Raw genomic sequence first — 26340 nt, 5'->3', positions numbered from 1 at the left:
GAGCCAAGTAAATGCTACTGTGAGTGGTATATCGTGGCCCTGCTGTCACAGACTCCTGTGTCCACGGGAGGTTGCCTCACTGCTGGGTTTGTCCCTGAAGACCAGTGCTGAAGCATCCTTGAACTGGCTGTCACTTCTGTACTTAAGAAATATTTGCGGGTTACTAGATTATTTTGGATTTTTCATGCACCATTTCAGTTACTTGTCAATGTTTGCTTTATATGTAGAGTAGGAAGTACAGATAATTTCTTAATGAAACTGCTTTCTCCTTTTATAATTGCCTTGTTGGCTTTAGTTTTATTATTGCTAGTTCTGCAACACAGCTTTTCATGAAGTTTTGAGGCATCTGTGTGTTATTCAGATATTCTCAGGCTGTAGTTTTACAAGGTGAAGGAGCCAATACAACTGCTTATTGCTGCTGAGAGGGGGAGTTCTGCTTGTAGCTCAAGTGTGCTCCAAGCGTGGTGCTTGCTGGATTCCTCCAAAAGCTGAGTCTATTCAGTATCCCAGCAAAAATAACTGCAGAGTTTTTGTGCTGGACGAGCAAATTAAACTCTCATGGAGAGCCTGAAGGGTGCCTGAGCTGACACAGGGGAGCAGAAGGCTGTGCCCAGGCAGCGGGAGAGAAGTTCATACTTGCAGGCAGTGGCTCCCAAGCTGCTAGGTCTGCTAAGCTGTCAGTGAATCTACAGCCTTATCTTGAAAGACCAGTTGGTGAGTAAATGTGCTGGAGATGATAACAGTTTAATGTCTAATTAGAGCTGCAAATCTCTCTCTTGGGATCTCTGTGTGAAATATCAAAGAGTGCAGAGGTAGTTTCTGCTAAGAGTCAGTTTGCCTTGGTTAGGAAGGTTGCACCCAGCGGTTACGATGCCCAAGGATGTTAATGTAAGAGTTCATAATGCTAACAATTAGCCTTTGTTTGTCCTGGCAGTCATGTGAGCAACGCAGAAGTCAGCGATCAGAAACCTGAATCTTCAAGCCTTGGTTCAAACCTTCCCATGTCCAGTGAGAGTAAGTATCTTCTGGAGTTCTGCTACCACTGTCTTTCCTCTTTTCTTCCACTGGTCTCATTACTTTGCTTCATCAAGCACAAGGTTTCTCTCCTCCTTGTAATCTTTAGCCTGTTCTCACTATCAGTTGTAAAGTGAAAGTTTGCTGTGGTGCTTACAAAGCGTTAATGCCTGATAGTAAGCAAATATCTCTAACAAATTTTTTTGTGTCACTTCCCCCCAGCTTGCTGCTGGGTACTGCTATGTCTTATCTGCCTTATACATGATTTCTCTTGAGTGAAGGGCTTCAGTTGAGCAATAATAATGTCTGTTCTAAAAGATGTTATTTTTATAAATCATTATCTCTACACAGCTGGTTGGGTCTTTTGTAATACTATACCATACAGTTAATCTTACATTCTGAACTGTATTGAATGTCTGCAGAAATTCCTTATGAAATTAATGGAGGAGAAACTGAGGCAGAAAATAGAAAGATTGCATAGTAAGTGAGACGTGGAATGTATCCTTTCTTCTGGAAAATGAGGGCCGGAGGTTGTTACAAAAGTAGGATTCCTGTGTAGAATACCTTTGACTACCCATACTTATTTATAAGTGTAAATCAGCTCAACTTGACTGAAAATATGTCATGTGTAACTTTCCATTGCTAACTGATGGCATCTTTACTATTTTAACCAATGTGCTGTGATGTTGCAGTTGCAGGAGTTACCAGAAGTTTTAGCCTGCAAAATCTGCTGCCTAACTGGATAAGTCATTTACAAATTCCAGAAGTTGCATGCAGTAATATTGTGGGCTTTTTCTTTTTTACACCATTACCTGATTCTTTATATGCTATTTTAAAAATAAGAATTCTAGAAATACCATTACTACATTACTATTCAGATGAATATTGACATTCTTTAAAAAAAAAAAAAAAAAGACATTTTTGCATGAGGGATGTGATATCTGACAAGTGTTGAATGAAAGCCCTTAGGTTCCAAAGTTCCCAGTTTGTGTTTCCTTTTGTATCCTTGTACTACATGGGCTTCACACCATGAGTAAAGGCAAACACTGAGGACTAGAGGGAGGTGATTCATGGAGCATTCAGAAGGTGCAGAGCGTATGGCTGATGGTTTGTATTTCTCAGCCGCTTATGCTCAGATTACATTAAGAGAAGGTTATTTAGGTAGCAGAATGCAAATATTACAGTTAGGGTTGCCTGTGCAAACTAAATTGCTCCCCTTAGTGGATGTAACTGATAAGAGAGCTAACCACATGATGATACAAGAGCAATGATGTTGTAGGACTGTTCCAGATAGGGAAAGCCCAACTTGGAGCACATCACTGGCACCTGGAGCAAATCCCAAGGCAAAGTATGCTGCCATCTGTGACCATATTTTTTTTTGAAGGCTGTTAGCTGAGTCTCACTCCAGAAGGGAGAGGGAAAGAACAGTCTTTTGTCATGTTAGTGATGGAAGATCCAGGCCCCTGGACCCATACGAGAGATACACTTTTATCCTGGATCCCCTTCTAGGCAGGGTTGGAATCTGGGTGCTTTGCCTGCTTCCAAACTGGCATCAGATGAATAAGCTGGTTCCACAGCAGCACAGCTGTTTGCTAAGATTTTGGGTATGGTGCTTGTAGATCCAAACTGGTAAACCCACATACCGTGCAGATTTAAAGTCACAAAAGTCATCTAGCTTGGAGATCACTGCAGCATACTGCAGTATGGGGGTGGCATGTGCCAGAGGGGCTGTACAGTGCCAAATTCTGTGCCAGGGGTCCTGCGTGTCCTTGCTTTACTAGTTTGATGGACAGCTGAGTATTTATCAGGTCAGCTCATCTGAATCCGGGGGGGGGTTTAATGGCTCTTGGGTTAAGACATACCAGCTCAAGCCCCCTTCACCCCAACCCAGAATGCTGTAATTAAGAACTGTCACGGATGGGGTATACTAGAGCCATAGGCAGTGCTAAGTGAGAAGATTTTGAACATTTACTCCTTGGATTTGCAGCCTGAGTGACTCTTACCAGTTTTAGAGTGCAATTGCTGTGGATTTATTCAAGCAGAAAAATGGAAACATCCCGTTAAATGTAACTGCCAAATTTCTTTAGAGGTCATCTGAATTTAAACTCTGAGCCTTATGCACTGCAGCTCCACCTGTTGTCACTTGATGTGTGGGATTAAGTTTGTTGAGCTGGGAGCCGCTCATTTTTAAAGGAAAAACAGGTTGCTGGAGTCATGCTCTGGGTAGAGTATGTAGAAAAGGGAAGGGAAGAGGAAAGCTTGGCAAAACAAGCATCTGCTTTGGTCTCTGCTCTGGGACACAGAAAAGAAATGTTAAGCTTAGCACAGATGAAGACCCTTTGGCATATGTAAGGTTTTGGGCAGGGCTAAAATCAGTTTTTTCATGAGAATTGCAAAAGATGACGGTACCAGCTGGTAAAGAGAAAGAGCACTGTTACAAAGGGAGAAATAGTATTGACTGAATCATCTACATGCTGTGAACTGGCAAGAAAAATATTTTTGTGCTGTTTTAACAGTGCACGGTATGAGAATTTGCTTTGAAACAGATATTCAAGGCACTAAAAAACCTTTGTAAATCCTATGTCTTGGTTAAAATGTACTGTGCATGCTGATATTTAATTATCATTATTTGTTGGGTTTTGAAATTGCCTGTGTAACTATTAAAACTATTTTTTTTCCAGTTATGACATGCACTGATTATATCCCAAGGTCATCAAATGATTATACCTCACAAATGTATTCTGCAAAGTAAGTCGAACAATTGTTACTAAATGCTGTAACTCTTACTTCTTTCTGAAGTTATCTTTTTGCATCTTTATGCATTTCTGTAATGCTGTAAATCACACTTTCATATCTTCTGGCAACAGATACTCATTGCTGTGGACACTGAAGCTGATAGAAGTCACCCTTTGGCTTCAGTCACTGTTGTCTTATGATCACAAGGATAAATGAGCCACTTCAATAATTAACAACACAATAGTCATGTTGAATAATGCCCGTAATATTTGAGGAACAAACAAACTGGACATGAATTAATATAAGGGGAATATAGGATTTTCTGGTCATTTACCACATTTGGGGATCTTAATAATTCCTCCCATTTTAGCGTAGTAGGCCTTAATCCCCCGTGCTTGCTTTTGTGTAGTCTCTTTGTGTGTTCCACTAGTTTTGACACGCACTACTATATTGTATTAGCTTTAGGATTTGGTGTTGTAAGGCATGATAAGGGAAACGAATAGCTCGTGCCTGTTGGAATGGGGAGTTTGTTCTTCCCCTCCTGCCCTGCCATCCCAGTCCAGGAATAAGCACTAGTGCTCTGGCATCATGGAGGAGAGCGTTTCCCCTGGTGTCACGGCAAGAAACAGGCAGCATACATAAAACCAAGAACCTGTCGTATTGGGAAATACAAGCAGGTATTACACTAAGAGCACATGTCACTGTGTATTGATTCTTCTTCCTGAAGCAATTTTTTTAATGTGTCTTCTGGTTTGGAGGCTGAAAGATGCATAATGTAAATAGTTCTTTTTTATTTTTGTTCTTTCTTTTTAATAAGGCCATATGCACATATCCTTTCTGTACCTGTATCGGAAACAATGAGCCCTTACCCTGGTCAGACTCAGTACCAAGCACTACAGCAGTCTCAGCCCTACACCATCTACCCCCAGACCACCCAAACCTACGGACTACCTCCTTTTGGTAAGAAGTAACCTTTCAAAGACTTCTCAGTGCCTGCAGTTACTGTCTTATGTCTCATTAAAAAGCCAATGTTAAGCTTAAACAGGTGTGTTGGAGAGAGGAGTTTGCACGAGAGCACATGCCTAACTTAAAATTGTAGGTTGGTATCTACAGTACTGATGGGACTTCATATTATAAAATATTATTTCTTACAAAGCTGTTTTCCTGGCCATTAATTTGGATGTCTCCCCATGAAACTTGCCAGATGGTTCTTAGTTTGGGATCATAACTTTCTCTAGTTGTGGTATAGCTGTGTTTGTGCAGTTTCCTTGTCAGTGAAGTCACACAAGACCCCATACTACAGCATCTCTGCTGAAGGTATTTTTCCTTTCCTTTTTGCTGGCCAGGATTGAGACTTTTTTGTTATTTCATCTTTCACCAAATGTAGGTTTCATGCTAAAATGTCTCCAAGTTTACTAGGCAAATAAATTTGCTTAAGTTGCTCTAATACTTGAGCCCTCTTTAGCCATTCCAGTTTTTGCAAATGATTGAAGGATAAGAGTCCTGTCATAACTGAGGAGCTAAAGCATGATGACAGGGTTTGAGCTATGCACCCTGTGCTTCCTTTATAGTGTGTGGAGGGAGAGACACACCTCTGGGGTGTTGGTCTGTTTTAGAAGATAATGGCCATCTTTCTCCATGATGTATAAAGGGAGTTAAGGATGAGTAGTGCAGACAGAGACATCTAACTTCTGGGTGGATTAGCTAGTGAAAGGAGCTGCCTCGTCTTTCCTTGTACTCTGTATATTAAAGCATCAGGCACTGGGGAAAAAAACACGATTGACTATCCCCTGCAGGTATGAAATTTTATGACTGATTATTAAAAATTAACATTTTAACTTCTCTTTTCATTTTTTATGTTGCCCTGCTTGGTTTCATATGTAAATATTGTATATTGTTGCCAGCTCTCAAAAGTGCATGGTGGTGGAGGCTGTTTTGCCCCTTAGCACCTAGCTCTAATGAGAGGGGAGAGCATCACCCTTCCATGCAGGTAACCTGGAGGAGAACCATGTGTGCTGTCAGTGAGCTGTGCAGCTGTGAGATAGCCATGAAGTGTCTGTCTCAGGAGCTTGTGGTCGTGATGCATAACTACAGAAACAGAGCCTCTTAAAGAGTTATCTGTAGTGCTAAAATCTTAGTATCTTGAAGTGTAAAAGGATTAATTTTTCTTTAGCTGAAGAACTAGATGCCTTTGAATAAAACCAGCAACATTTATGGCTTTTGTTAGCTGCTGACACAGCAAGGACTTTTATATAAATTACAAAGCAATTGATTTGTCATGGTATTTTTGAAAGATGGTGTAGAACAGATGATAGAACTAGGCTTAGTTTTATTAGACATAAGTTACATTACTAATTCTGTTAAATAAGGCACAAACTGTTATCTTTATGAGAAAGGTCAATATGTAAAATGAATCTACATACCTTTTTTTTTTCCTCATATATCTACGCCTGGGATTCATGAAAAGGAGTTTTCTTGTGGTTGAGGGATCCTTAGGAGAAAATGATGGTTTTGTAGTAACTGGGATGCAAGGGTTTGATCAAACAGTATCTGCCAAATCTCATTTGCCCACTATTAATGCTGAGATACATTGTTCTGACTGATTACTTGATTGCCATGAAGTGGGAGCATTGCAGGGTGTAAGTGTTGGGCTGTTTTATTAGCAACTCAAGGCTCTTCAGAAGAATAGGGTCATTTGGGTGGCTGTTGGTATTTGCTGCTTCTGCTTTTCTAGCTCAGCCCCTGCCAGTAAGGTTCAAGTATGACTGCCGTTTCAGAGATTTTTAAAAACAACCAACCCTCCCCACCACTTGCCATGATGGTGATCTCAGGATTTTTAGTGGACGAGGACCTAGTTTACTCTGTGTTACGTGTCCTGGGGAGCTGAAGGTCTCTGCCTGTTGTGTTTTCTGAGCTCCCTTCATTCCCCCAGGAGAGCTTTTCGCTGGAAAGCTGAACCTGTGCGCAGAAGTCTGATGCTGTGTCCATACCCACGTCTTCAGTTGCCAGTGCAGTTTGTGCGCTTTCTTTCTAAACGCTCTGTTCCCTTTCTTTTTGTCCAGTTGTAGTGTTGGGTGTTGTCACAACGGTCTGTTACCTACAAACCGAGCCCAACCCCATGTTATGGTTGGTGGAACACACTTCTCTTCCCTGGGTGCCTGCACTTTGGTTTCAGTGCCTTGTTGTACTGGTTTTTTCTATGTCTGAACAGTGGCTGGTGGTTTTCTTTACTTCATTTATTTGGTGTTTGTTCTGGACAGTGCAATGAGGCTGCTTTGTATGTTCTTAGGTATTTTACTGTGTCATGTTTTGGGGTTTTTTTAAAGGCAAATATGTGTAAATAGGTGGAATGCTCCCTTGAAGTGTTAGGACAAAATGTCTAAAAAGGTGTTTTAGACTTAATTCTAAAATTTGGGGGGGGGGGGGATGTAGGGGGTTTTGTTAGTGTTTTTTGTGTGTGTGATGTTTTGTTGGTGATAGTGGTGGTGACTGTATTGGGGCAGGGGGCAGGGTGTTGGTTTTTTTTAATCCAGAGGTTCTGGAATTTGGGTGTACTTAGCTGCTTCAGTGTTATACTCTGAATGTAAGAGCAGAAATTCTTCTGAAGACCTAGGCAAGAGATGAGCATTTTCTGTTGACTTCATAGGAACTTTTGTCTGTTAAGCATCTTCTGAAATGTCATCAGTTACTGAAATGTCTTGGTATGGACTTTGAGGTCTGTTATTAAATACCTGAATTCTTGGTCTGAATTTTAGTGTTAGGAAGATGTTAAAAGTCATATTTCCAGTAATGGAAATCATACTGGAGTGGTATGTGCTCAGTCATACTGAGAAGATGGACCTTGTATGGTGTGATGGACAGGTAGAGGGTAGAGGAATGAACATGCAGTGCAGAGGAAATTCTACAAATTGTTTCTGCTCACAAAATCTCCATTGAGCAGGTGAGGGCTTGGCCAGCTTGGTCAGATGTTTTACCAGCATCAAAGGGCCTGTTCCAGAAGTTTGCATGACTTTCTACCGTGTATTTGTTTCTATGCCAAAAAGAAGGCATCATGGATTATCTAACTAGAACAAAGCAAATGTATTTTAAATATGAAATTCAAGCAAGCTGACAAACACAAGGATAGTCTTGAGATGCCTCAGGTCAGGATGCTGCTTTCAGAGAAGAGATGACCTATGCTCTTGCCAATTTGTCACCTCTCCTTGTGTTGTAATACTTTTTTGATGCTGTTTAGTGCATTGTTCTGCATGGGACATACTTGTGGTCTGGAGAGATTTTATTAAAGAAGCATTAAAATAAGAGTGGTGACATACAACCTGCATATGTGTGGCTGTAAGTTGGTGTTAGAAACACTGTGGTTGTGATGGTTTACATTAACTCAAGAAAAAACTACAGGTGATGGGCTGTCTTGTATGGGGCCTTTCCACATACGTACATATGTCCCGTGACATTCTTCTGCTCTAGCTGCAGTGCTGCCGTTGGTCATGGAGGGGTCTCATTCCCCCTCGGCCGGCTTCCTCTGTGTCATCCTTGAGGCTGTGCTAGCTTATAAATGCTGTCTTGCAGAGCAAGAGGGAAGGATATGTGCCACCAGGCCAAGAGTGTGCCTTGCTGTATGGAAAGTAGAATGTGTCTATACTGAGAGATGACAAAGAGACAGTCATAGAAAGCGGGGCTGAAAGATGCCTTAACACACGACCTGAATCAGCTCCTGCACTTGCATCCAGCCAACCCTGCAAACACCTCTGATGTCTGTGTCTGACCTGGTGTTACACTTCTGATGATAATTATACTGCAGCTTTCGGAGTTGGTTTATGTTTCATTGTCACAGTTATTAGGTACTTCTGTGTGTTCTGTGACTGTCTCATTATGTTGCTGTCTGCTCCTTGTCCATCTGTCTTGCACTGTAAGTTGGTTACTGTCCCCTCTAAAAACTACTCACCTATTTGAAGATTGTGGCACTCCCTTTCCAGACTAAACAAATACAGCTACTCCCACTCTCCTTAGAGGATCTGTTTCCCATACGTTTTATTTTGGAGTTTCTGCAATATATCTACAGTCTTTCCTAAATCAGTCTTCCGTTTTGTTTGCTGATTATCACGGTTCTCAAGGTTTGAAACAGTAACGAAGACGCAACTTCAGAGTCGAAGAATCAAAACCCTGGTGTGGCTGTACAGATAGGTGAATGACTTAATTTGACTCATAGGTGACAGTTTGAGATCAGGTATGTAAGTAAATCAAAGAGCCGTTGCAGAATTTAATTCTGACAAAGCTGCAGCATGGAGCAAGCTCTTGAAGTTGCTGCTCTTGTCCAGCTCTACAGAGTCTCCCATGTCTTCTGGGTAAGAGACTTAGAGTTCACAGCCTGTGGCTCGTCCTGCTAGAGCGGGTGAAAGGCTGCAAGTGGCTTTTGCAGCCTTGGTACTGTTTTTTGGGGGGTTAAGGAGGAGGGTGGTCTTTCTGCTGGCCCTGAACTTTGTGTCTAGCTCCAAACGACCCTTGTCCCTCTGATTTGCACACTTCTGCTTGTTTTTAAGTAGATCCTCTGAAGTGATAGTCCTGCTTTCTAACCAGGGCCAGGGAGAAATGCCTTTGACTTTGGCTGTAGGTCTGGAAACACTTAAACAAAAGCCTGAAGAGCCCTGAAGAACCAGGCCTGAGCTGAGCTACTTCAGTCAGATGCTGTTTTCACCCTGTCAGTGCAGTAGACTAGGCCTTAACAGAGCACCTGAGCTGAAACCACACTGCTTATGTGTGCCTTGTACAGATGAATTACAGTCATTTTGCTCTCTCTGTGCTTTGCCCAGTGTTATTACAAATGTTTTCCAGAATGGCAGGAAATCTAGAAGAAAAATTTAGATTTTTGGTTTTGTTTCTGGTTTTTTTTGAGCTCTATATTCACTGTTGTCAGTCTATGAAAATTACTGACTTGTGGCTTCTTTTCAAATATTCAAACCAAAGCCCAGTGAAGTAGTGGAAACATTGACCTTGACCATAATAGGTACCAACTTCAGCCTTGCTATGTGATAGCTGAGGTTGTTTGCAGTGCTGTGCAACTCAGTCCAAACATCAGAGGGATTAGCAGTTCCTTTATACCGACGTGGCAGTGAATCTTACTGTGACACTAATAGATTTTTAGTTGAAAGCTTTGGAAATTGGTCTTGTTGGTGCTTTTAATTTTCTCTTTTTCAGCCAGTTTTGTCAGCAGCTCTAATCCATGCACAGCCTGACAGTCAGCACTTACTATTGCAGAAGTTAAACATTTTCCATGTGTGATTTGTTACTTGCTTTTGTGACGAGCAAAAATCTTAATCTGAGGGTAGCAGCATGCTGTTTGGTCCCAGCATATTTGTTTGTAACTGGTCCAATTTATCTGATTCAGGTGCACTGTGGCCAGGTATGAAACCTGAAAGTGGTTTAATTCAGACTCCATCTACAAGTCAGCACAGTGTTCTTACCTGCACTACAGGGTTAACCACAAGCCAGCCCAGCCCAGCACATTATTCTTATTCCATTGAAGGTAACTTGGCATGGTTTTTATCTGCATCTCTCTCCACCTAATTGAGTCCAGATACCACAAATAGAGAGGCTTGCACGTTTGTTCTTGGTTTGTGCATGCTTCTTTATGCTTCCCTCTTTTCTCTTTGTGCGTGTGTATGTGTGGTTTTGTGTTTGCTACATACCTCTGTATGCACCAGGCTGGCTTGTTGGTGCCATGCTGATGGACTTAACAGGGTGAAGAGCAAATGGGAAGGGGAGAGGAAACTAAATGTTGTATTCTTGCATGCCTTTACTGGGAATGCTCTTGCAGCTCAAGCTCTTTGTTGGTGGTCTTTAGCTTGATGTGAGGAAATACACTGACTGCCATTGGATTTTTTTTTTTAATTACTTCTGGAGGTAGATGGCTTTCATATATTACAAACATCCCTCCCCCACCCCAGTTGGTAGATCTGCTAGAAAGTGAATTTCTCAGTATAGAACTAGCCTACAAATATTCCAACTGCTGGAAGTGCCACATCTAAGAAGCCAGGTGCTGAATTTCGCTAGCTTCCAAAGCAATTTTTAGGAGTAAATGTGCCAGTTAGCTGAATAATGGAATATTGTTGCTTATGGCAAATATGTGCAAATTGATTTCTTTTTTTTAGGTAGGCTTTTTGCCATTTATGTTTGGGTGTTGAATTGTGAAAATTTGTCTCTTTCTCTGTAGTTTTTTAAAAGAATTTCAGGAATTCTTAATCTATTTCTTGTCATACTTTCATAGAATAGTCAAGGACTTCAGGAGATCTTTAGTTCAACCTGCTGCTCAAAGAAGAGTTGACACTGAATTCAGTACCAGGTGGCTCAGGGCTTTATCCAGTTGGGTCTCAAAAACCTCTGAGGGTGGAGATTTCACCAATTCTAGTGCCTGATTGTCATCATGGTGAAACTTTTTTTCTTTTGTCAACTCAGAGCATCCCCTCTTTCACGTTGTGACTGTTTCTCTCCTTCTCCTGCTGTGCACCTGCAAAAAGAGCCTGGCTCTGTCTTCTTGATAACCTCCATGCACGTACCAGCAGGCTGCTGTCAGGTTCCCCAAAGCCATCTCTTCTCCAGGCTGGACAGTCCCGTTCCCCCCAGCTGCCCCTTGCAGGCCACATGCTCCAGTTCCCAGACCATTTTGGTGGCTCTTTGCCACACCCACTGAATTTTATCAACATGTTTCTTGTGCTTGAGGCCCCAAACTGAATGCCATATCCAGATGTGGTCTAATGAGTGCCAAGTAAAGGGGAATAACTCTTAAAATTAGCAATAAGTGGATTTTAACATATCTTTCACTGATAGGAAGGCCATGCGGTATGTCATGGTACTTGCTCAGCTTGCATCATTGTGACAGTAATGGCCCAGCATAATGTTTGTCCTTAATTTACTTTTCACATTTATAACATGAGCAATGCAACAGTGGAAATACTACCTTCCTTCAACTATAACTTTCCTTGAGGTACTCCCACTGCCAGAATTATAGCACCAGCTTTAATTACCAAGGGTCAGAAATGGTTCTGCATAATGTGACCTCTGGCAGGTTTGCCAGTGAGGTACCATGGCAAGCATGTGAATCTCTGGGGATCAGTGAGGTAACAGAGCCACCATCAGGCCTTGCTCCGCAGAAAGATTTCAAACCATTTGATCCACGCTGCTGTGAGAATGTGTGATTTGAGGAGAGTTTCCCTGCAGGCTGCTCTCTGAAAGTGTGAAAAAGTCACCTGAATTGTGTAGATGCTACTGCTTTTTTGAAAAACTTTTTGCAAACTGGCAGGAAACTTCCTTTTTCAGATTTGCTACATTTCCTTTTTGTCAAATTAGCAAGCAGCCCACTGAGGGGTCAGGTCAGTACTTGGGCCTGTGCAAGGGAGGTGGTGGAGAGCAGGAGCTGGAAGGATGGACAAAGTTGCTTTCTTAGTAATCTCTTGCAAATCTATCTTTTTCTCTCCAGTCAAAATAGTAGGGTGATACACAGTTGTACGATGCTGCTGTCCCAGCAGAGGTGTATTTCAGTGCATGGATATGGTTTAGTCTGCAGATGGTGGACTGAAGTAATGGAATATTTGAACCCTGGTAAATGGTCAGATACACTTAGTGACTGAGAACTTTGCTTTTTGTACTCACCTGAGCTGTGGCCACAGTGGTACATCGCAGAGGCACTTGGAAGCACTGGGAGCGACGTGAGAGGAGTCGCTGCTTCTTGCCTCACCTCTTCCTTCCCTGTGAGAGCAAAGCAGCCAAGTGAAACATAAAATGCGTTAATTGCAATTTCCCTTCCCAGCACATGAAGCAGGTTGAAACATCACTGAAAATGAATGAAGCAAAACCAAATGGGATGAATAAGGCAGGGGAGGTAGGGATATGAGGTCTGAAGATGAGGTCTGGAAGTGGGGAGGAAAGAGAGGAGAGAAGAAGAAGAGTCACAGTGGTTTCAAGGCAATACTTGTGTTTGCTGATCTTTTAAACCTGAGACCATGAAGTGGTCCCTTTTGTCACATCTGTGCCAAAACATTTTTGCATGGTTTTGGCGCATTCACAAGTAAAAGCAACTGACCCACAGTGCAGAAAGAATTGGTTAATCTGTGTAGTGGGCGCTGCTTGTAAAGATCTGATGTGTAACACTGTATAGGTAAAGGGTAATTAGAAAAGAAATGTTGGAAGGAGACCAGAGTTAAGATAAACAATGAAGTTCATATGAGGGAATCTTTGTTTTTACCAGAATCCCAGCACTTGGAATCTTTTTTTCTGTGATTTCTTAACTTCTGTTATCTACCTCAGTTGAGAAGCAGCCTCTTCAGAGCACTACAGATGAGAATTGCTTTCTGTTTGCTCTCCATGATAATCTTGAGAGAGGTGGTAGAATAATCTGTCTTCTAGATAGTTCATCTCCTCTGGCTTTGCGGCAGGTTTGTTCTGCGTTAGCGAAGATCTTTTCTGGAGAGCTGCTCTTTGCAGTGCCCTAGGAAGTGACATTTTCTTAAGGTAATAATAGCCTTGATCATTTCCGTAACACGTATAGTTAGAAGGAGTCTTATTTGGAAACTAACCCCTGTTCTCTAGCAGTTGCTTATGAGGAGTATCTGTGACGGGTACCTTACTCTCACAGCTCTGCTTCTAGTGGCTGCATAGCTACTGTAGGTACTTGAGTATCTTCATTACCATTATTGCTGTTCAGTGCAGCCCTTTTTCCTTTTCCTAAATGTTCTCCCTCCAAAATTCTCTCCCATTTGTTTTTGAACGCTGCTGCTCTTATCTGAGGGGATTCCCAGGGGCTAATTACTTACCTTTGTTTCTGCTTCTGCAGAGATGCCACCCTTCACGTTTCTCACCTCTTGTAAATACTGTGTATTTCTGCACCTCTTTTAAGATATATTTCTTTTGTTTTTCATCTTTTTTGAGGCATATTTTGGATCCCTTCCTCTTTCCAGGAGCTGTTCACCAGGTAGTATCTGTGCTTGCCGTAACACAACATACATTGATTAAGAGTTCATGGTGGAGTCTGTTTCCCTGGGGTAGAAAGACTGAAGTCTTCAGAAGCTTGAGTTCTTCAGTCTTGGGGTGAATTCCACATGGGTGTTATTTGCAGAAAGTGAAGGCTTTTCTCAGAGTGATGGTAAAGTAGGCGATACTGTGGATTTCTGCAAGTCTTTTCATAAGCATCTAAAAATGATTTTTCGTTTTGTTTGTGTGCAGGGAAAGAAGGTTTAGCAAAAGAAAATATTTCTTGGTGGCACCTCATTTAGTACATCCTGATTTTTTTCATACTGATTTCATTATTTGTTTTCATTAATCCTTGAGGGTCCCAAAACCCCATGTGGAGTAACGTTTAATGGAGTGGCTCTGTGGCTATAAAACCACAAAATCTGCTAAATGACTGGTGTTCCCAGATGGTGCTCTAGCAGCCTCTTCTGTGTTTTGGAAGAAGCAAATGCAGTGACATGAAGGCTATTAAACATCTTAAAATTCATACTAACTACTACATGTCTCTAATAATTTGTCCTACAAGCTGTTGACAAATTATTTCAGAAATTCTCATCCAAAAACCAGTTGTAGTCTCACAGAGATATGGAAAGATATGTTTACCTTCTCCAGTAGGAAGCACCCTTTTTATACTATTTGAAATATTTTTACTGTTTCCTTAAATTTTTTGATCTAATTAGACTAAATATGCTAAGTCCCATGCAGAAAGATTTTTTTTATCAGAGCTGATTTAAACACATTCATATCCATTTTACTGATTTATTCTGATTAATTTTCAATTGCTCCTAATTGAACATCAGAATGTAATTGTTGTCTTCTCAAAACCTTTAGTAAAGATGTGAAACCATTTTAATTGTACTCTGGTTGCTTACCAGGCATGGAGGGAAAAGGTTTCTGAAACATTTGAAAGTACTGTTTTTAAAGATATGCTAACTCTCCTTCACTGTAAGCCCAGTTGAAATGTAACTGGTTCCAAAATACACCCCAACTCTTTTTTGGCTCTTACAAGCAGAGTGCTGCTGGAAGCACAAATGCTTGCACATAAGCCTAGTAAGTACTTACTTCACAACTTGGATTAGTCTCATCTCTTGTGCTTTTCTAGAAGCATTTAATGCAGTAATTCTTAATTTTACAGCATCAACTACCAATGCCAGTCCAGTCTCTACATCCTCAACTGTTGTCAATATTTCCACATCAGCAGTAGCCAGCATCTCACAGGTAAAACTTCTTCCTTGTTATATTTATGTGCAGCATCTCCTTCACCTTTGTTTTAACACATTACTCAAAACTAACAAAGGCAGGCCAAATATTTGCATCACTTCAAATGGAGCACAATGGGTACTAGAGCTATAGGGCTCAGTATGTAACTCAAAGTCAGCAAAATTACTCTTGCTGTCTCTTTGACCATGTCACTTTTCCCTTTGGCCTTCACAACAAACTCACTTCATCTGTTCAAAGCTGTTTCCTTGTCTGCAGATTGTGTGGTGAATCTTAAACAGGGTACTGAGATCTCTGCAAGAGAGACAGTGGAGAAGAAACAATAGAACTATTTTGAGAACCAAACCTACAGGGAGGATTATAGGTGGATGTTTTTTGAATGCCTTTGTTCTCCCTCAGCAAGAAAAGGAAAATAGGTTGTACACAAACAAAACTAACAAAAAAACCCCAGTAAAGTAGGAGATGCATTCTGATGGTGCTAGAATAAAACAAAGTCAAGAAGCCCTGCAGCTGGCACAGAGCCCTTGTCCCTGACTGACCTGCTGTGGGTAATACACAGCACTGTCAGCGGTTAACTGCCATTCTGAATATTTAGATATACAAAGGAACCCTTGAATGTCACAACTTTGCAGAAGAAGAATACAGGAACTGTGGAAAATGCAATGGATGCACAAAAATACTTGTATGGTTATGCTGTTGCTTTTTAAGGTTCTTTCATTAATATAAGCTTGCTTGGAGCTGTAAGGGGTAAAAAGGTTTTCTTTCAGTAGTGCAGACCAAGGTGCCTGGTTCACAAATCCAGGTTGCTCTTTGAGGGAATTGGGAGTGCACAGTGTGCCAGAAGAGTGTGGATTTGGGGTGGCTGCTTTCTTTACTATCAGTAGCAGAAATTAAAATCCTCAAGCACAGCTTCAGGTGCTCAGTGATCTCCTCCTAAATGAGGAAACAGTCTTCATAAATGGATACCTTTCATCACAGCATGCAAAATAATTGCTTGCTGAAGTCAGGACATGAGTAAAGGCAGTTTATCTTGTAGCTCTTGTGGCTGGGATTGCACGCTCAGCCAGTGCCAAGACCACTTTCTGTCACTGTCAGTACATCTCGTATCAGAAAGTAAAATGCAAGACAAACCCACAAATTCCAGAGCACAGACAGAGTGGACTGATGCTTTGGCATCCACTCAATACTCCCCTGTTATTGTCACATCATTCATAATGAATTTCATTTTTTAAGAAACTGGAGGCAGAGGAGTGGCCCTGTGATTGCTGGCCTCCTGTCTGCAGAACCTCCCTGTGTGGGTGCCTGTTGGGAAGTCAGACCTCTCAACCCTTTTGGGGGATGTCTTGCATATGCAGAAAGAAACAGCATAAAGTCAGACTGCTCTTGCTGGGATTTCTCTTTGACAGGCATAGTCTAGCATAAAAGTCATCTTAATATAGAGTGTTTTCTGAAAGAAGTGTCCTATCATAACTAATCCTTTCCTCTAACAGGAATATCCTACGTACACGATCCTTGGCCAAAGTCAGTACCAGACGTGTTACCCGACTTCTGGCTTTGGAGTTGTAACACCAGCAGACAGCAACACAGAGGGTACTGCATTAGCAACAACTACATATCCAACCGAAAAACCAAACGCCATGGTGCCTACGCGGACAGTGCAGAGACATTCCTCTGGTAATGGTTGGATCTTTAGCAGGGTGGCTGCAAAATACCTGTGATAAACTGTACAGTGTGCAGACATGGGGAAAACTTTTTTCCAAAAGGTAATTGCAGCACCTTTGTGTGCTGGCTGGGATAGGACATTTGCCTTCCATTGTCAGACTGGTCTCACTGGTGTGCAGAGTATTATGGTGGGCCAGCCAAACTTACATATTGGAAGTCTTCTGCTGCTGCAATTTAGGAAGCACCTACTTCATGCTCTGAATGTCCAAGGGAGAGTGAGTTCCAGGGGTGACTTGAAGAGTTGCCAACAGCAGCTCCCTGAGGACTGTTGGTTCTGTTATGTGTTGGGGCTGGGTGTTCACTTGGGCTATAGGGCAGTTGTTGATATCCAGTCTCAATAGCTCCTGCTAGCTCTTTCCCTCCTGCAGCCAGATATTCAGATTACCTGACAGCCATGACATAGCTGCCAATCCCAGTTATGGGAGTCCTCCAGGACTGCTCATGCATTTTCAAGAGCTGTAGTTCAGCCGTCACCTCTTGATGAGTTGGTCTCTGATGTGCCCAGGAGTACATCCTTTCCTTTCTTCTGCTTCATCATGTAAACCGTTTTTGAAATGACAGCTGTTCTGCTGTGCTTTGCATGTGAGCAGATCTGCATCTGCATACCATTAAGTTACCTGGCAGGCGGAGAAGATTTTAGCTGGTAAGAGAAGTGTGGTGGGTTGACCCTGGCTGGATGCCAGGTGCCCACCAAAGCTGCTCTATTACTCCCCCTGCTCAGCTGGACAGGGGGGAGAAAATATAACAAAAGGCTTGTGGGTCAAGATAAGGACAGTTTAATAAAGTGAAAGCAAAGGTTGCGCACGAAAGCAAAGAAAAACAAATGATGTTATTCTCTACTTCCCATCAGCAGGCGATGTCTAGCCACTTCCTGGGAAGCAGGGCTTCAGTATGCATAGTGGTTGCTCCGGAAGACAAAAATGCCCCCCCTTCCGTCTCCCTTTTCTTAGCTTTTATATCTGAGCTGACGTCATATGGTATGGAATATCTGTTTGGTTAGTTTAGGTCAGCTGTCCTGGTTATGTCCCCTCCCAAGATCTTGCCCTGCCCCAGCCTGCTATTGAGGGGGGGGCAAAAATGGTGGAGAGACAGCCTTGATGCTGTACCAGTGCAGTAGCCAAAACACTGGTGTGTTATCAACACCTTTCTAGCTACTGATGCAGAGCACAGCTATGAGGGCTGCTATGGGGAGTATTAACTCCATCTCAGCCAGACCCAATACAAGAAGAGATGTAGAAAGTGGATTGAAAAGGTTTAATTGACCATTCTAGAGAAGTCACATCTTTGGCTTTTTCCACTAATGCCATGTCAGGTACCAACCACAGTGGTGTTGACTAAAATTTCATCACCAAAAATACAGTTTTCTAAACTTAACAAGGTCAAGAGCAAAGATTTGGTGCTTCTCCTGGTGTCTTATGCAAGGAGTTATGAGATTCTTCCTGTGTTGTTGAACAGTTTTAAATTGAAATCTGCTGCCTGTTGCAGATTGGTAGGCTGGAGAAAAAAAAACAAAACAGATTCTGTTCATTTTTGTTGGTGCCCTGGGTCTGGCCAGGATGGAGTTAACTTTCTTCATAGCAGCTCTGCTGATGGTGTGTTTTGGATTCCTCACTAAAGCAGTGCTGGTAACACACCAGTGTTTTGGCTACTGCTGAACAATGCTTGTACAGTGTCAAGGCTTTCTCCCCTCCCCCCCCCCCCCCCACCCAGGAAGCAGGCTTAGGGCGGACAAGAACCTGGAAGGTGATGCAGCTGGGACAGCTGACCTGACTATATAATGTCATGTTCAGCAATAAAAACTGAAGTAGAGGAAGAAGGGCAGGGTGGGGTTCAGCTTCCAAGGTGGCTCTTGCTTGGAGATAGGCTGGGCATCAGCCTGCTTGTGGGAGGTGGTGAGTGATTGCCTTTGCAGCACTTTGCCTTCTCCATCTTCCCCAAGTCCAGTGATACCTGAACTCTGCCAAGTCCTCAAATTCACTCAAGCAACCTGAAAGCAGGGATGGGTGGCTGCCAGTGAGCAAAGCATACAGATCAATAGTCTTGAACTCAGTCTAGTCAGTCTGGAACTTCCAGACCTCTCTCAGCTTTACCTTATGGGATGCTACAGACAGGGGATGGCAAACACCATGCTGTGATGTTGTAAATCAAGAAGCATGGTACTTCAAGCACTGCAAGGAAGCAGTTGCTCTCTAGTTGTGCTGAGCAACAGCAGATTTACCCATGAGAATTTGTTCTTATTTGATGTTGAAAACCTAAGGAATTGACCTGTTATTTCAAGGCATTGATCAGGGAATGGCCCAGTTGTTAATGTTTTCAGTGCCATTTTCCTAGCTCAGGAATTCTCCAAGTTCACCATTTTGCATGAATTTCATGGGAATTGCAATGTCTCATCTTCAAGACCCAGACTGAATTCAAGCTCTTTCAGGTCCCCCGTCCCCTCTGCCTTCCTGCAACAGTTCTGGTCCTGTTTCTGAACTAGTTAGGCAGACATCTGGGATGTTAATTCTTTTGCCTGAACTGTTAATAAAGGATTCAGAGAATATCTCCTGTCATGGTTGTAATATTCTGCACATCAAAGCACTGATTTTTTTTTTTTTTAAAATTTTTTTTTTTTATGGTGGTGCTTTACTCTTTTCCCTGGGAAGGGTGTTCTTACCAGTAGCAGAATAAGCTCCATAACGTATCCTGGTCAGTCATGGCCATGGTGCTTGGCCAACTCTGTGTCTCCAGTGCCGAGATCATCCCTGTTATTCTTTACTAATTCTTGGGTAGGCCAATGGAGCTGTAGTCTAAGTATGTCTGTTTCACAGTTAGCACACTGTGGATTTGTGTGTGATTAACACACTCCAAATAGCGCTGTGCACTGGCTACTGTTTAACTGTTAGCCAAAGGCTTACAGTGGCACGGGAGTGAGTAGTGTATGCAGAGGTGGAAAAGCATGCATTGTATAGTGTTGCTTGACACAAAAGGCATCTGAGTAGTCCAGGAAATCTGGGAGGGAGAAACATCGTTAAATACTTTCTTCTGTACACTCCTTCCAGACCGAGGGTTTCTGGTGCTCTCTCAAGAAGTATTAAGAGAAACAATTGAGTAATAAAGTGGTTCCAGGGTAGTGAGACATCTGAGGGGTTACAGGCCTTAGGATGGAGGGTGCTCTGTCTTTGGCATTATACTGCAGGCAGGATGCAGTAAGTAGCTCAGTCCTGGTGGATTGAATTGAGGAGGCAGAGCTGTTTTGAAATGATGGGACAAAGAAATACTGTTTTATGTTCTAATAAGGGTTCAACTGCTACTGCATCAATAAAGCAAGATAACATCTTACCTTTTGCAAAGGCGGTTTGTGGCCAAATGCTATAAGCTTTATGTTGGTGTTTGTTTTGAGACATGAGGGAGTAAGAGCCATGTGTTTTCTTTCTTCTAGGAGATGCATCCACAAGTCCTTCATTATCAAGAGCAACAGCAAGTAAAGAGTTAGATGAGCAGGCAAGGAAAAACATCCCTGGGAAGAACAGGGGGAAGAGGAAAGCAGACACCTCCTCCTCACAGGACAGTGAACTGGAGGTAAGTAGTAATCTTGTTTTCTACAAGTAGCATTGCAGGATAGTGTGGTGGTAAAAGTCCTCTCTTTCTTTCATCCTGTCTCCAGGGAAATGGAAGAGTATCATAGAACAGTTTGGGTTGGAAGGGACCTTTAAAGGTCATCTAGTCCAACCCCCCTGCAATGAGCAGGGACATCTTCAACTAGATCAGGTTGCTCAGAGCCCCGTCTAACCTGACCTTGAATGTTTCCAGGGATGCAGCGTCTACCACCTCTCTGGGCAACCTGTGCCAGTGTTGCACCACCCTCATCATAAAAAATTTCTTCCTTACATGTAGTCTGAATCTACCCTCTTTTAGTTTAAAACCGTTACCCCTTGTCCTATTGCAACAGGCCCTACTAAAAAGTCTGTCTCCGTCTTTCTTATAAGCCCCCTTTAAGTATTGAAAGGCCGCAATAAGGTCTCCCCAGAGCCTTCTCTTCTCCAGGCTGAACAACCCCAACTCTCTCAGTGTTTGCTCACAGGAGAGGTATTCCATCCTTCTGATCATGTTTGTGGCCCTCCTCTGGGCCCTCTCCAACAGGTCCATGTCTTTCCTCTAATGGGAGAGAATTTGGGAAATTCCTATGACCCATGTTATCTGAGAACTGGCCCAAATGAGTTCTTCAGTGGTCCTTGACAGGCATCACTTAAACACATCTTGGAATCATAGCGGCATCAATGGAGGAGACATCTGGATGTCTCTAGTACAGCCTCCTGCTCAGAGCAGGGCTGTCCACAGCACTAGAACCATGGCTTTGTCTAGCTGAGTCTTGAGAACCTCCAGGTTGGAGATCCTGTACCTGTCTCCAACTGGAATCTCCCAAGCTGAAAATTTCCTCTTCTTTTTCCATAGCAATTTTCTGCTAGCCACTGCTGAGAAGAATTTGTCTCCATCATCTTTGCAGTTTCCTTTCAGTTACTTGTAGTCTGCTATTAGATCACCCTTAGTCTCCCCTTTGCTGAGATAAACCATCGCAGCTCCCTCAGGCTCTTCTCTAGGTTGCTGACCATCTCGACAGCCTTTTGCTGGCCACTCTCTAGTTTCCTCACATACTTCTGCAACTGGAAATGCAATCTGGGGTGACCTTCCTAGTGCCAAGCAGGGTGAGACAACACCTTCCTTCTGTCAGCTAGGCACACTTAGTATTCTCCAGCATGCAGTTCATCTATCCACAGGGAGAGAGTGCTGCTGGCTCATACTGTGCCTGGTGGCCACTGTACCATCCAGTTCCTTCCAGCCTGGACCAATATGAGGCGTTATTCTACCCCACATGCAAAATCTGCAGTTACTGAACTTCTAGTTCCTGCTGGCCCAGTTCTCAAGTGTATCAAAGTCCTTCTATACTGAAACTCTGCTATTCCTAATGGCAGCCAATCTGCCTTATTTATCATAACAAAGGTGTCTGATAAACACCAAGGTCATTTACCTGGTACTCTCCAGATCACAGACAGTAAACTTCCACCCTAGCAGGGCTCTAAAGTTCATTAGCACTCTAAGTTTTTGCTTTTATAACTGTAAAAGCAAGAGAAGTTTTCAGAATAGTTTGACCAAGAGAGCCTTACTCTGAGTGTGTAGTTGCACGGTAGCAGTATATAAACTCCACTGCATGAAAGAGTTCAGTAATGTGTTCAGCCTGCAAGATGAATACTGTTGTTCATATCTGTTAAAAGCACACTGCAACTAACCACAAAATTAACCCTAAAACTTGCTCCTTTATTGTATCTCAGTGCTTGGAATATCTCAGCTCTAACCTGCTTTTATTCTCTACTCAGCGAGTGTTTCTCTGGGACCTGGATGAGACCATCATAATCTTCCATTCACTTCTCACAGGGTCTTATGCTCAAAAATACGGCAAGGTAATATTGTCTTTTCTGTGGAAGAAAAACCATATCTGTCATGCAGAATTAAATGTTAATCTTTGGAAAAGAAATAGAAAATTATATTTTGTTTTAAATGTGTAATGTGATACTTTTAACTTGGTGGTGGTTTGGGACAGGGAAAGAACACTAAATTTGGCTTTACATAGGGCTAGGATATGGACATCACAAACACTTCCCGTCAAACAATACAGGTCTTAAAATGTCAAACTGTTTTTATCATCATTGGCAATTATTGAGGTCATAGCACATAGTGAAAGGAAGTATTTTTTCTCCTTCAAAATATATTGAAGATTTTTGAATGTTTTGTTTGTGTTGCCTCTGAAAATGCATCAGTCCCTGCAGTGCAGTACTGAAGTGTTTTGTTACATTTTGGGTCAATGTATTGCCAGAATGTGGCTTTTTTTTTTTTTTTAATCAAGTTGTTTAAAATATTAGGAAAATGGTAGTTCACACCACTGAATGCAGGTGGAATTCCATCAGGCTTGATATACAGTGAAAACTCTGTGCAATGTAACTGATGAAAGATTTATCACCATTTACTTCTGCCTGTAACCACGGTGAATTTACATTTTCTCCTTTTGTTTTGCCAGGATCCAACTCTAGTGATTGGCTCAGGTCTGTCAATGGAGGAGATGATTTTTGAAGTAGCTGATACTCACTTGTTTTTCAATGACTTGGAGGTACGTGGCAAATGTTTTTGAAAAGCAAAACTCAACATTACCTAGTTAGAATTACACTGCACCGTTTGTGAGGGCTATTGTGTTTCAGAGCCACTTAATGCTGAAACATAACAGTCTGCCAAAACTGAAGTGGTTCTAAGCACAGCCAAATCAAAGAGGTGTGCTCTTTTATCTGAGACAGGCATTCTGCAGACTTCTAGTGTTATGAGCTCTCTTAGTTCTCTGATGGGTTTCTACTTGAACCTGTATAAATGAGTGATGTCTGCTTTGTCTTGTATTTGCATTCTGGACTGGTAAGCACCTTGCTTTCACTGATGCTGTTTTGAAATGGAGACCAGAGATGTGGGTTAAAAGGTAACCTTGAGAGTATCAGTTCTCGGGCTTTAACTAAGCCAAGGACAGCATACAACTTGTGCATCTCGGCCAGGGTCTCAGTAGATTTCATTGGCTGTGTAACAACTGTGAAGGACACGCTTCCATAGACAAGCATGCTATACACATGGAAATCTCACAGAACCCTCCATTTTTCTTTCTTGCAAGCTGTCTCTGCTGCTTTCCCATTCCCATCCTGCCTCAAGGACTCCTGATCAGCTTCCATCCTCTTTCATGTGCAGTATTCTTTGCCAAATTAAATAAATCTCACCGTTCTGCATCATTTCCACAGAAGTTGAATGTAATTCTTTGCTTTAATCATGGCAATGCCCTATGCTGTCCTGTGATAGATTATCATATAGTAATGGACACAGTAATGTGACCTATACAAGAAGGTGTGAAGTTATGCCAGAATCTGGAATTAAATGGTTGGAAATAGCAAATTTCCTGACTCGTGTGTTCTTTGATATGAGCCCACAAATATGGACTTGTGAACCTAATTTGCAGATTTTACAGGATTAGTTTAAAGCTTAGGAAGGCTGAATATGAACAGTGAACAGTTAATTGTAGGTACCTCACTGATGTACATCATGGGAAAACAAGATGTTTTTGTTGATACAAATAGAAACTTAAATGAAATTTCCATTTGTGGCTGTGACTACTTGCAGCTGTGAACTTTGTGAAGGTGGTAATGATAGTTACCTCCCTGCCGCCCCCCCCCCCAAAAAAAAAAAAAAAAAAAAAAAAACCAGAACAAAACACCAAATACAGTCTCTAGTGCTGGAAAGGTAGCCATTGATATGTTAACTATGTGATCAACAACAACACTTATTGCTGTAGGTGTTGGATAGTAGGAGCAGTGGGAAATTCTTGAAATGGGGAAAATTCACTTCTTGTCCTAAGGTATTTGCAGTTTATCTCTGGGTTAAATCAACTGTGCTAAGCACCAGAGCCTTGGCAGTGCCACCACATTGATGTTTCACTCCAGGGTTCATGCTATGGCTCTCTGGTAACAGAATTGACTGTTATGTTGATGAAATGCAATATCAGTACTTGACCACATAATGTGGTTTTGGGATATGTTACGTTTTGTTTGGTTTGGTTTTGTGAAATGGCAAAAGGGTTTCAAATGACAAATGAGCTTTGAGTCCAACCTGTTTAGTGAGTGTCGAAGTTCCTTTTTTGCAGACAACTCAAAATGTCATAGAAACATGCTTTTTTCAGACTTTTCTGGTACTTCAAATCCCAGTCTTGGCAAGGACCTCTAGGTGCTGAGAAGTAAAACCTAGTACTGGAAGTCAAAGCTAATGGAAGCTATGTATAAGTTTATGGAGGCAGTATGGCATGGCTTGTTGCTGTTGGGAAGTGTGAGGGGATTGTTTTATATCGTACTTTCTTTAATCTGCAAATGTCAGTATGTTTCTGGATTACAACAGCGTGACTTTATTTTTATTTTTTTCTTAAACAGGAGTGTGACCAGGTACACATTGAAGATGTGGCATCTGATGACAATGGCCAAGATTTAAGGTGATGTACTGATGAATGCATGAAATGTATAGCTGATGTAATCTGTTTTCTGTGGGGACTTCAAACCCAAATGGGGTTAAGGAATGGAGGTCAGTATTGTGCAGGGGATGAAACTTGGCAAACGGTGTTTGTTTGCTGGGTGGTATTTCTCTGAAGACCTACAAAACATTAAGACTTTCGGAATTATAGTATGAATCATATTGTCCATTGTTGAATGTTGCCTGTGTGCTCAATGACTTGTGATGAATGGAGGATGAACACTCCAGACTTCATGATCGTGACCTTTGAAAGTCTCCGTGTGGTTTGCATCCCTCTGTGAGCTGATTGTGCACACTATCAGGCAGGGTGAGGGCAAGTTTTCTGCTCCATTAATGAGCTGAACTGGCTCATGGAAAGGTCAGAGGTGCCTGTGTGTCAGGAAGAAAGAAATACAGGGAGGGTGGTGAAGCAGGACCTGCTTCCTGCAGTCATGAGCTGGTAAAGCAGCTCATCTGCTTGTGGAGCTGCAGCTGTGGTGTAAAAACGCAGATGCTATGTTTGGACGATACTATGCTGGGGTTTATCACTGCAGGATGAGAAAGGGGTTAGTGGGAAGGATGCTCTGTATCACAGAGGAGTGAGCAGTCAAAGACCAAAGGAAGGTTTTGTAGTGGAGAGTGTAAAAGAAGAGTTGAATTAGTATATTTCAGTACAGCAGTTCAGAACCAGCAGCAAATGTAGTTGGATATCAGAGTACGTTGCCCATAGAAGTCGGTTTCTGCTATTGGGGTGCAGTGGTGGTTGTGCAGAGTTCTTCTCTGAGGTGCTTTTCTAGCTGCTGTCAGAGCTGAAGTCTGCAACCCCGCCAGAAAAGCTGCAGTGATTCTGCTGCTGTGGCACACGTAACAGATCTGCTTTTCTGAAATAGCAACTACAATTTCTCCACGGATGGCTTCAGTGGCTCAGGAAGTAATGCAAATCACAGCTCATCAGTTGGTGTCCAGGGTGGAGTGGACTGGATGAGAAAACTGGCCTTCCGCTACCGCAGGGTACGAGAGATCTACGACAAATACAAAACTAATGTTGGAGGTGAGTGTTCACCTGTGCCAATATCTGAGCACTAAACAGAGTTTGTGGTGCCAGACGCCATCCTTCCTCAGAGCTTTTACTTTCCCGAATGTTTGAACATGAAAAGTAACCATTCTCCTAGTGCTAAATGGGATCAAATCTCCATGGAATCTAAGAGGGTATGTCTTCCAAAACTGAACGGTGTGCCAGTGCAGTCTGTGAGTTATCATGTAGATAGGGATGATCAGTCAGTTTTGTATCTAAGAGAAAATTTTGGTGCAGTGTCCCTTTGCTATGAAAGGCTGCCTGTCACTCTGCTTAGGACTGGCCTAAATGACTTACATATCACGCTGCTTAGGAGGTCTTTTCTCTCGTGTCTTCACAAAATCTGTCTTTTATCATGCCATTGTCAAGAAATACAGTGTTCACCCTTTTGGCTGTTTTGCTTATAGTCTGACGTAACATCTCTCCCATCTGTTCACAAAGTCGCTTAAAATCTTCTAGTTTTGCTTCCCTTCCAATGCCAAAGTAGTAATACTGATGCAAACCACAGTTGATATCTG

General features: G+C 42.2%; 1 protein-coding gene across 7 annotated transcripts in view; it reads left to right on the top strand.

The window, feature by feature from the left end:
• The window catches only part of EYA3 (EYA transcriptional coactivator and phosphatase 3), a 62852-nt gene that overhangs the window by 30425 nt on the left and 6087 nt on the right, over positions 1–26340 (top strand). For 4 of the 7 annotated variants that reach the window (XM_030039250.2, XM_030039255.2, XM_041129421.1 and 1 more), the window contains 11 exons: positions 935–1014; positions 3696–3762; positions 4568–4710; positions 10133–10270; positions 14885–14967; positions 16458–16641; positions 20111–20250; positions 22044–22127; positions 22742–22831; positions 24672–24730; positions 25638–25798. In XM_030039250.2, the coding sequence (XP_029895110.1) occupies positions 935–1014; positions 3696–3762; positions 4568–4710; positions 10133–10270; positions 14885–14967; positions 16458–16641; positions 20111–20250; positions 22044–22127; positions 22742–22831; positions 24672–24730; positions 25638–25798 (1229 nt within the window). The remainder of the gene's footprint in view (positions 1–934; positions 1015–3695; positions 3763–4567; positions 4711–10132; positions 10271–14884; positions 14968–16457; positions 16642–20110; positions 20251–22043; positions 22128–22741; positions 22832–24671; positions 24731–25637; positions 25799–26340) is intronic. The other 3 variants (XM_041129423.1, XM_041129425.1, XM_041129424.1) reach the window with 3 other exon arrangements.

This window comes from Aquila chrysaetos, chromosome 16 (assembly GCF_900496995.4).
Source record: "Aquila chrysaetos chrysaetos chromosome 16, bAquChr1.4, whole genome shotgun sequence".
Classification (NCBI taxonomy): Eukaryota; Metazoa; Chordata; class Aves; order Accipitriformes; family Accipitridae; genus Aquila; species Aquila chrysaetos.
The sequence above is the reverse complement of the archived record's forward strand: the minus strand, read 5'-3'. Positions and strand labels throughout refer to the sequence as shown.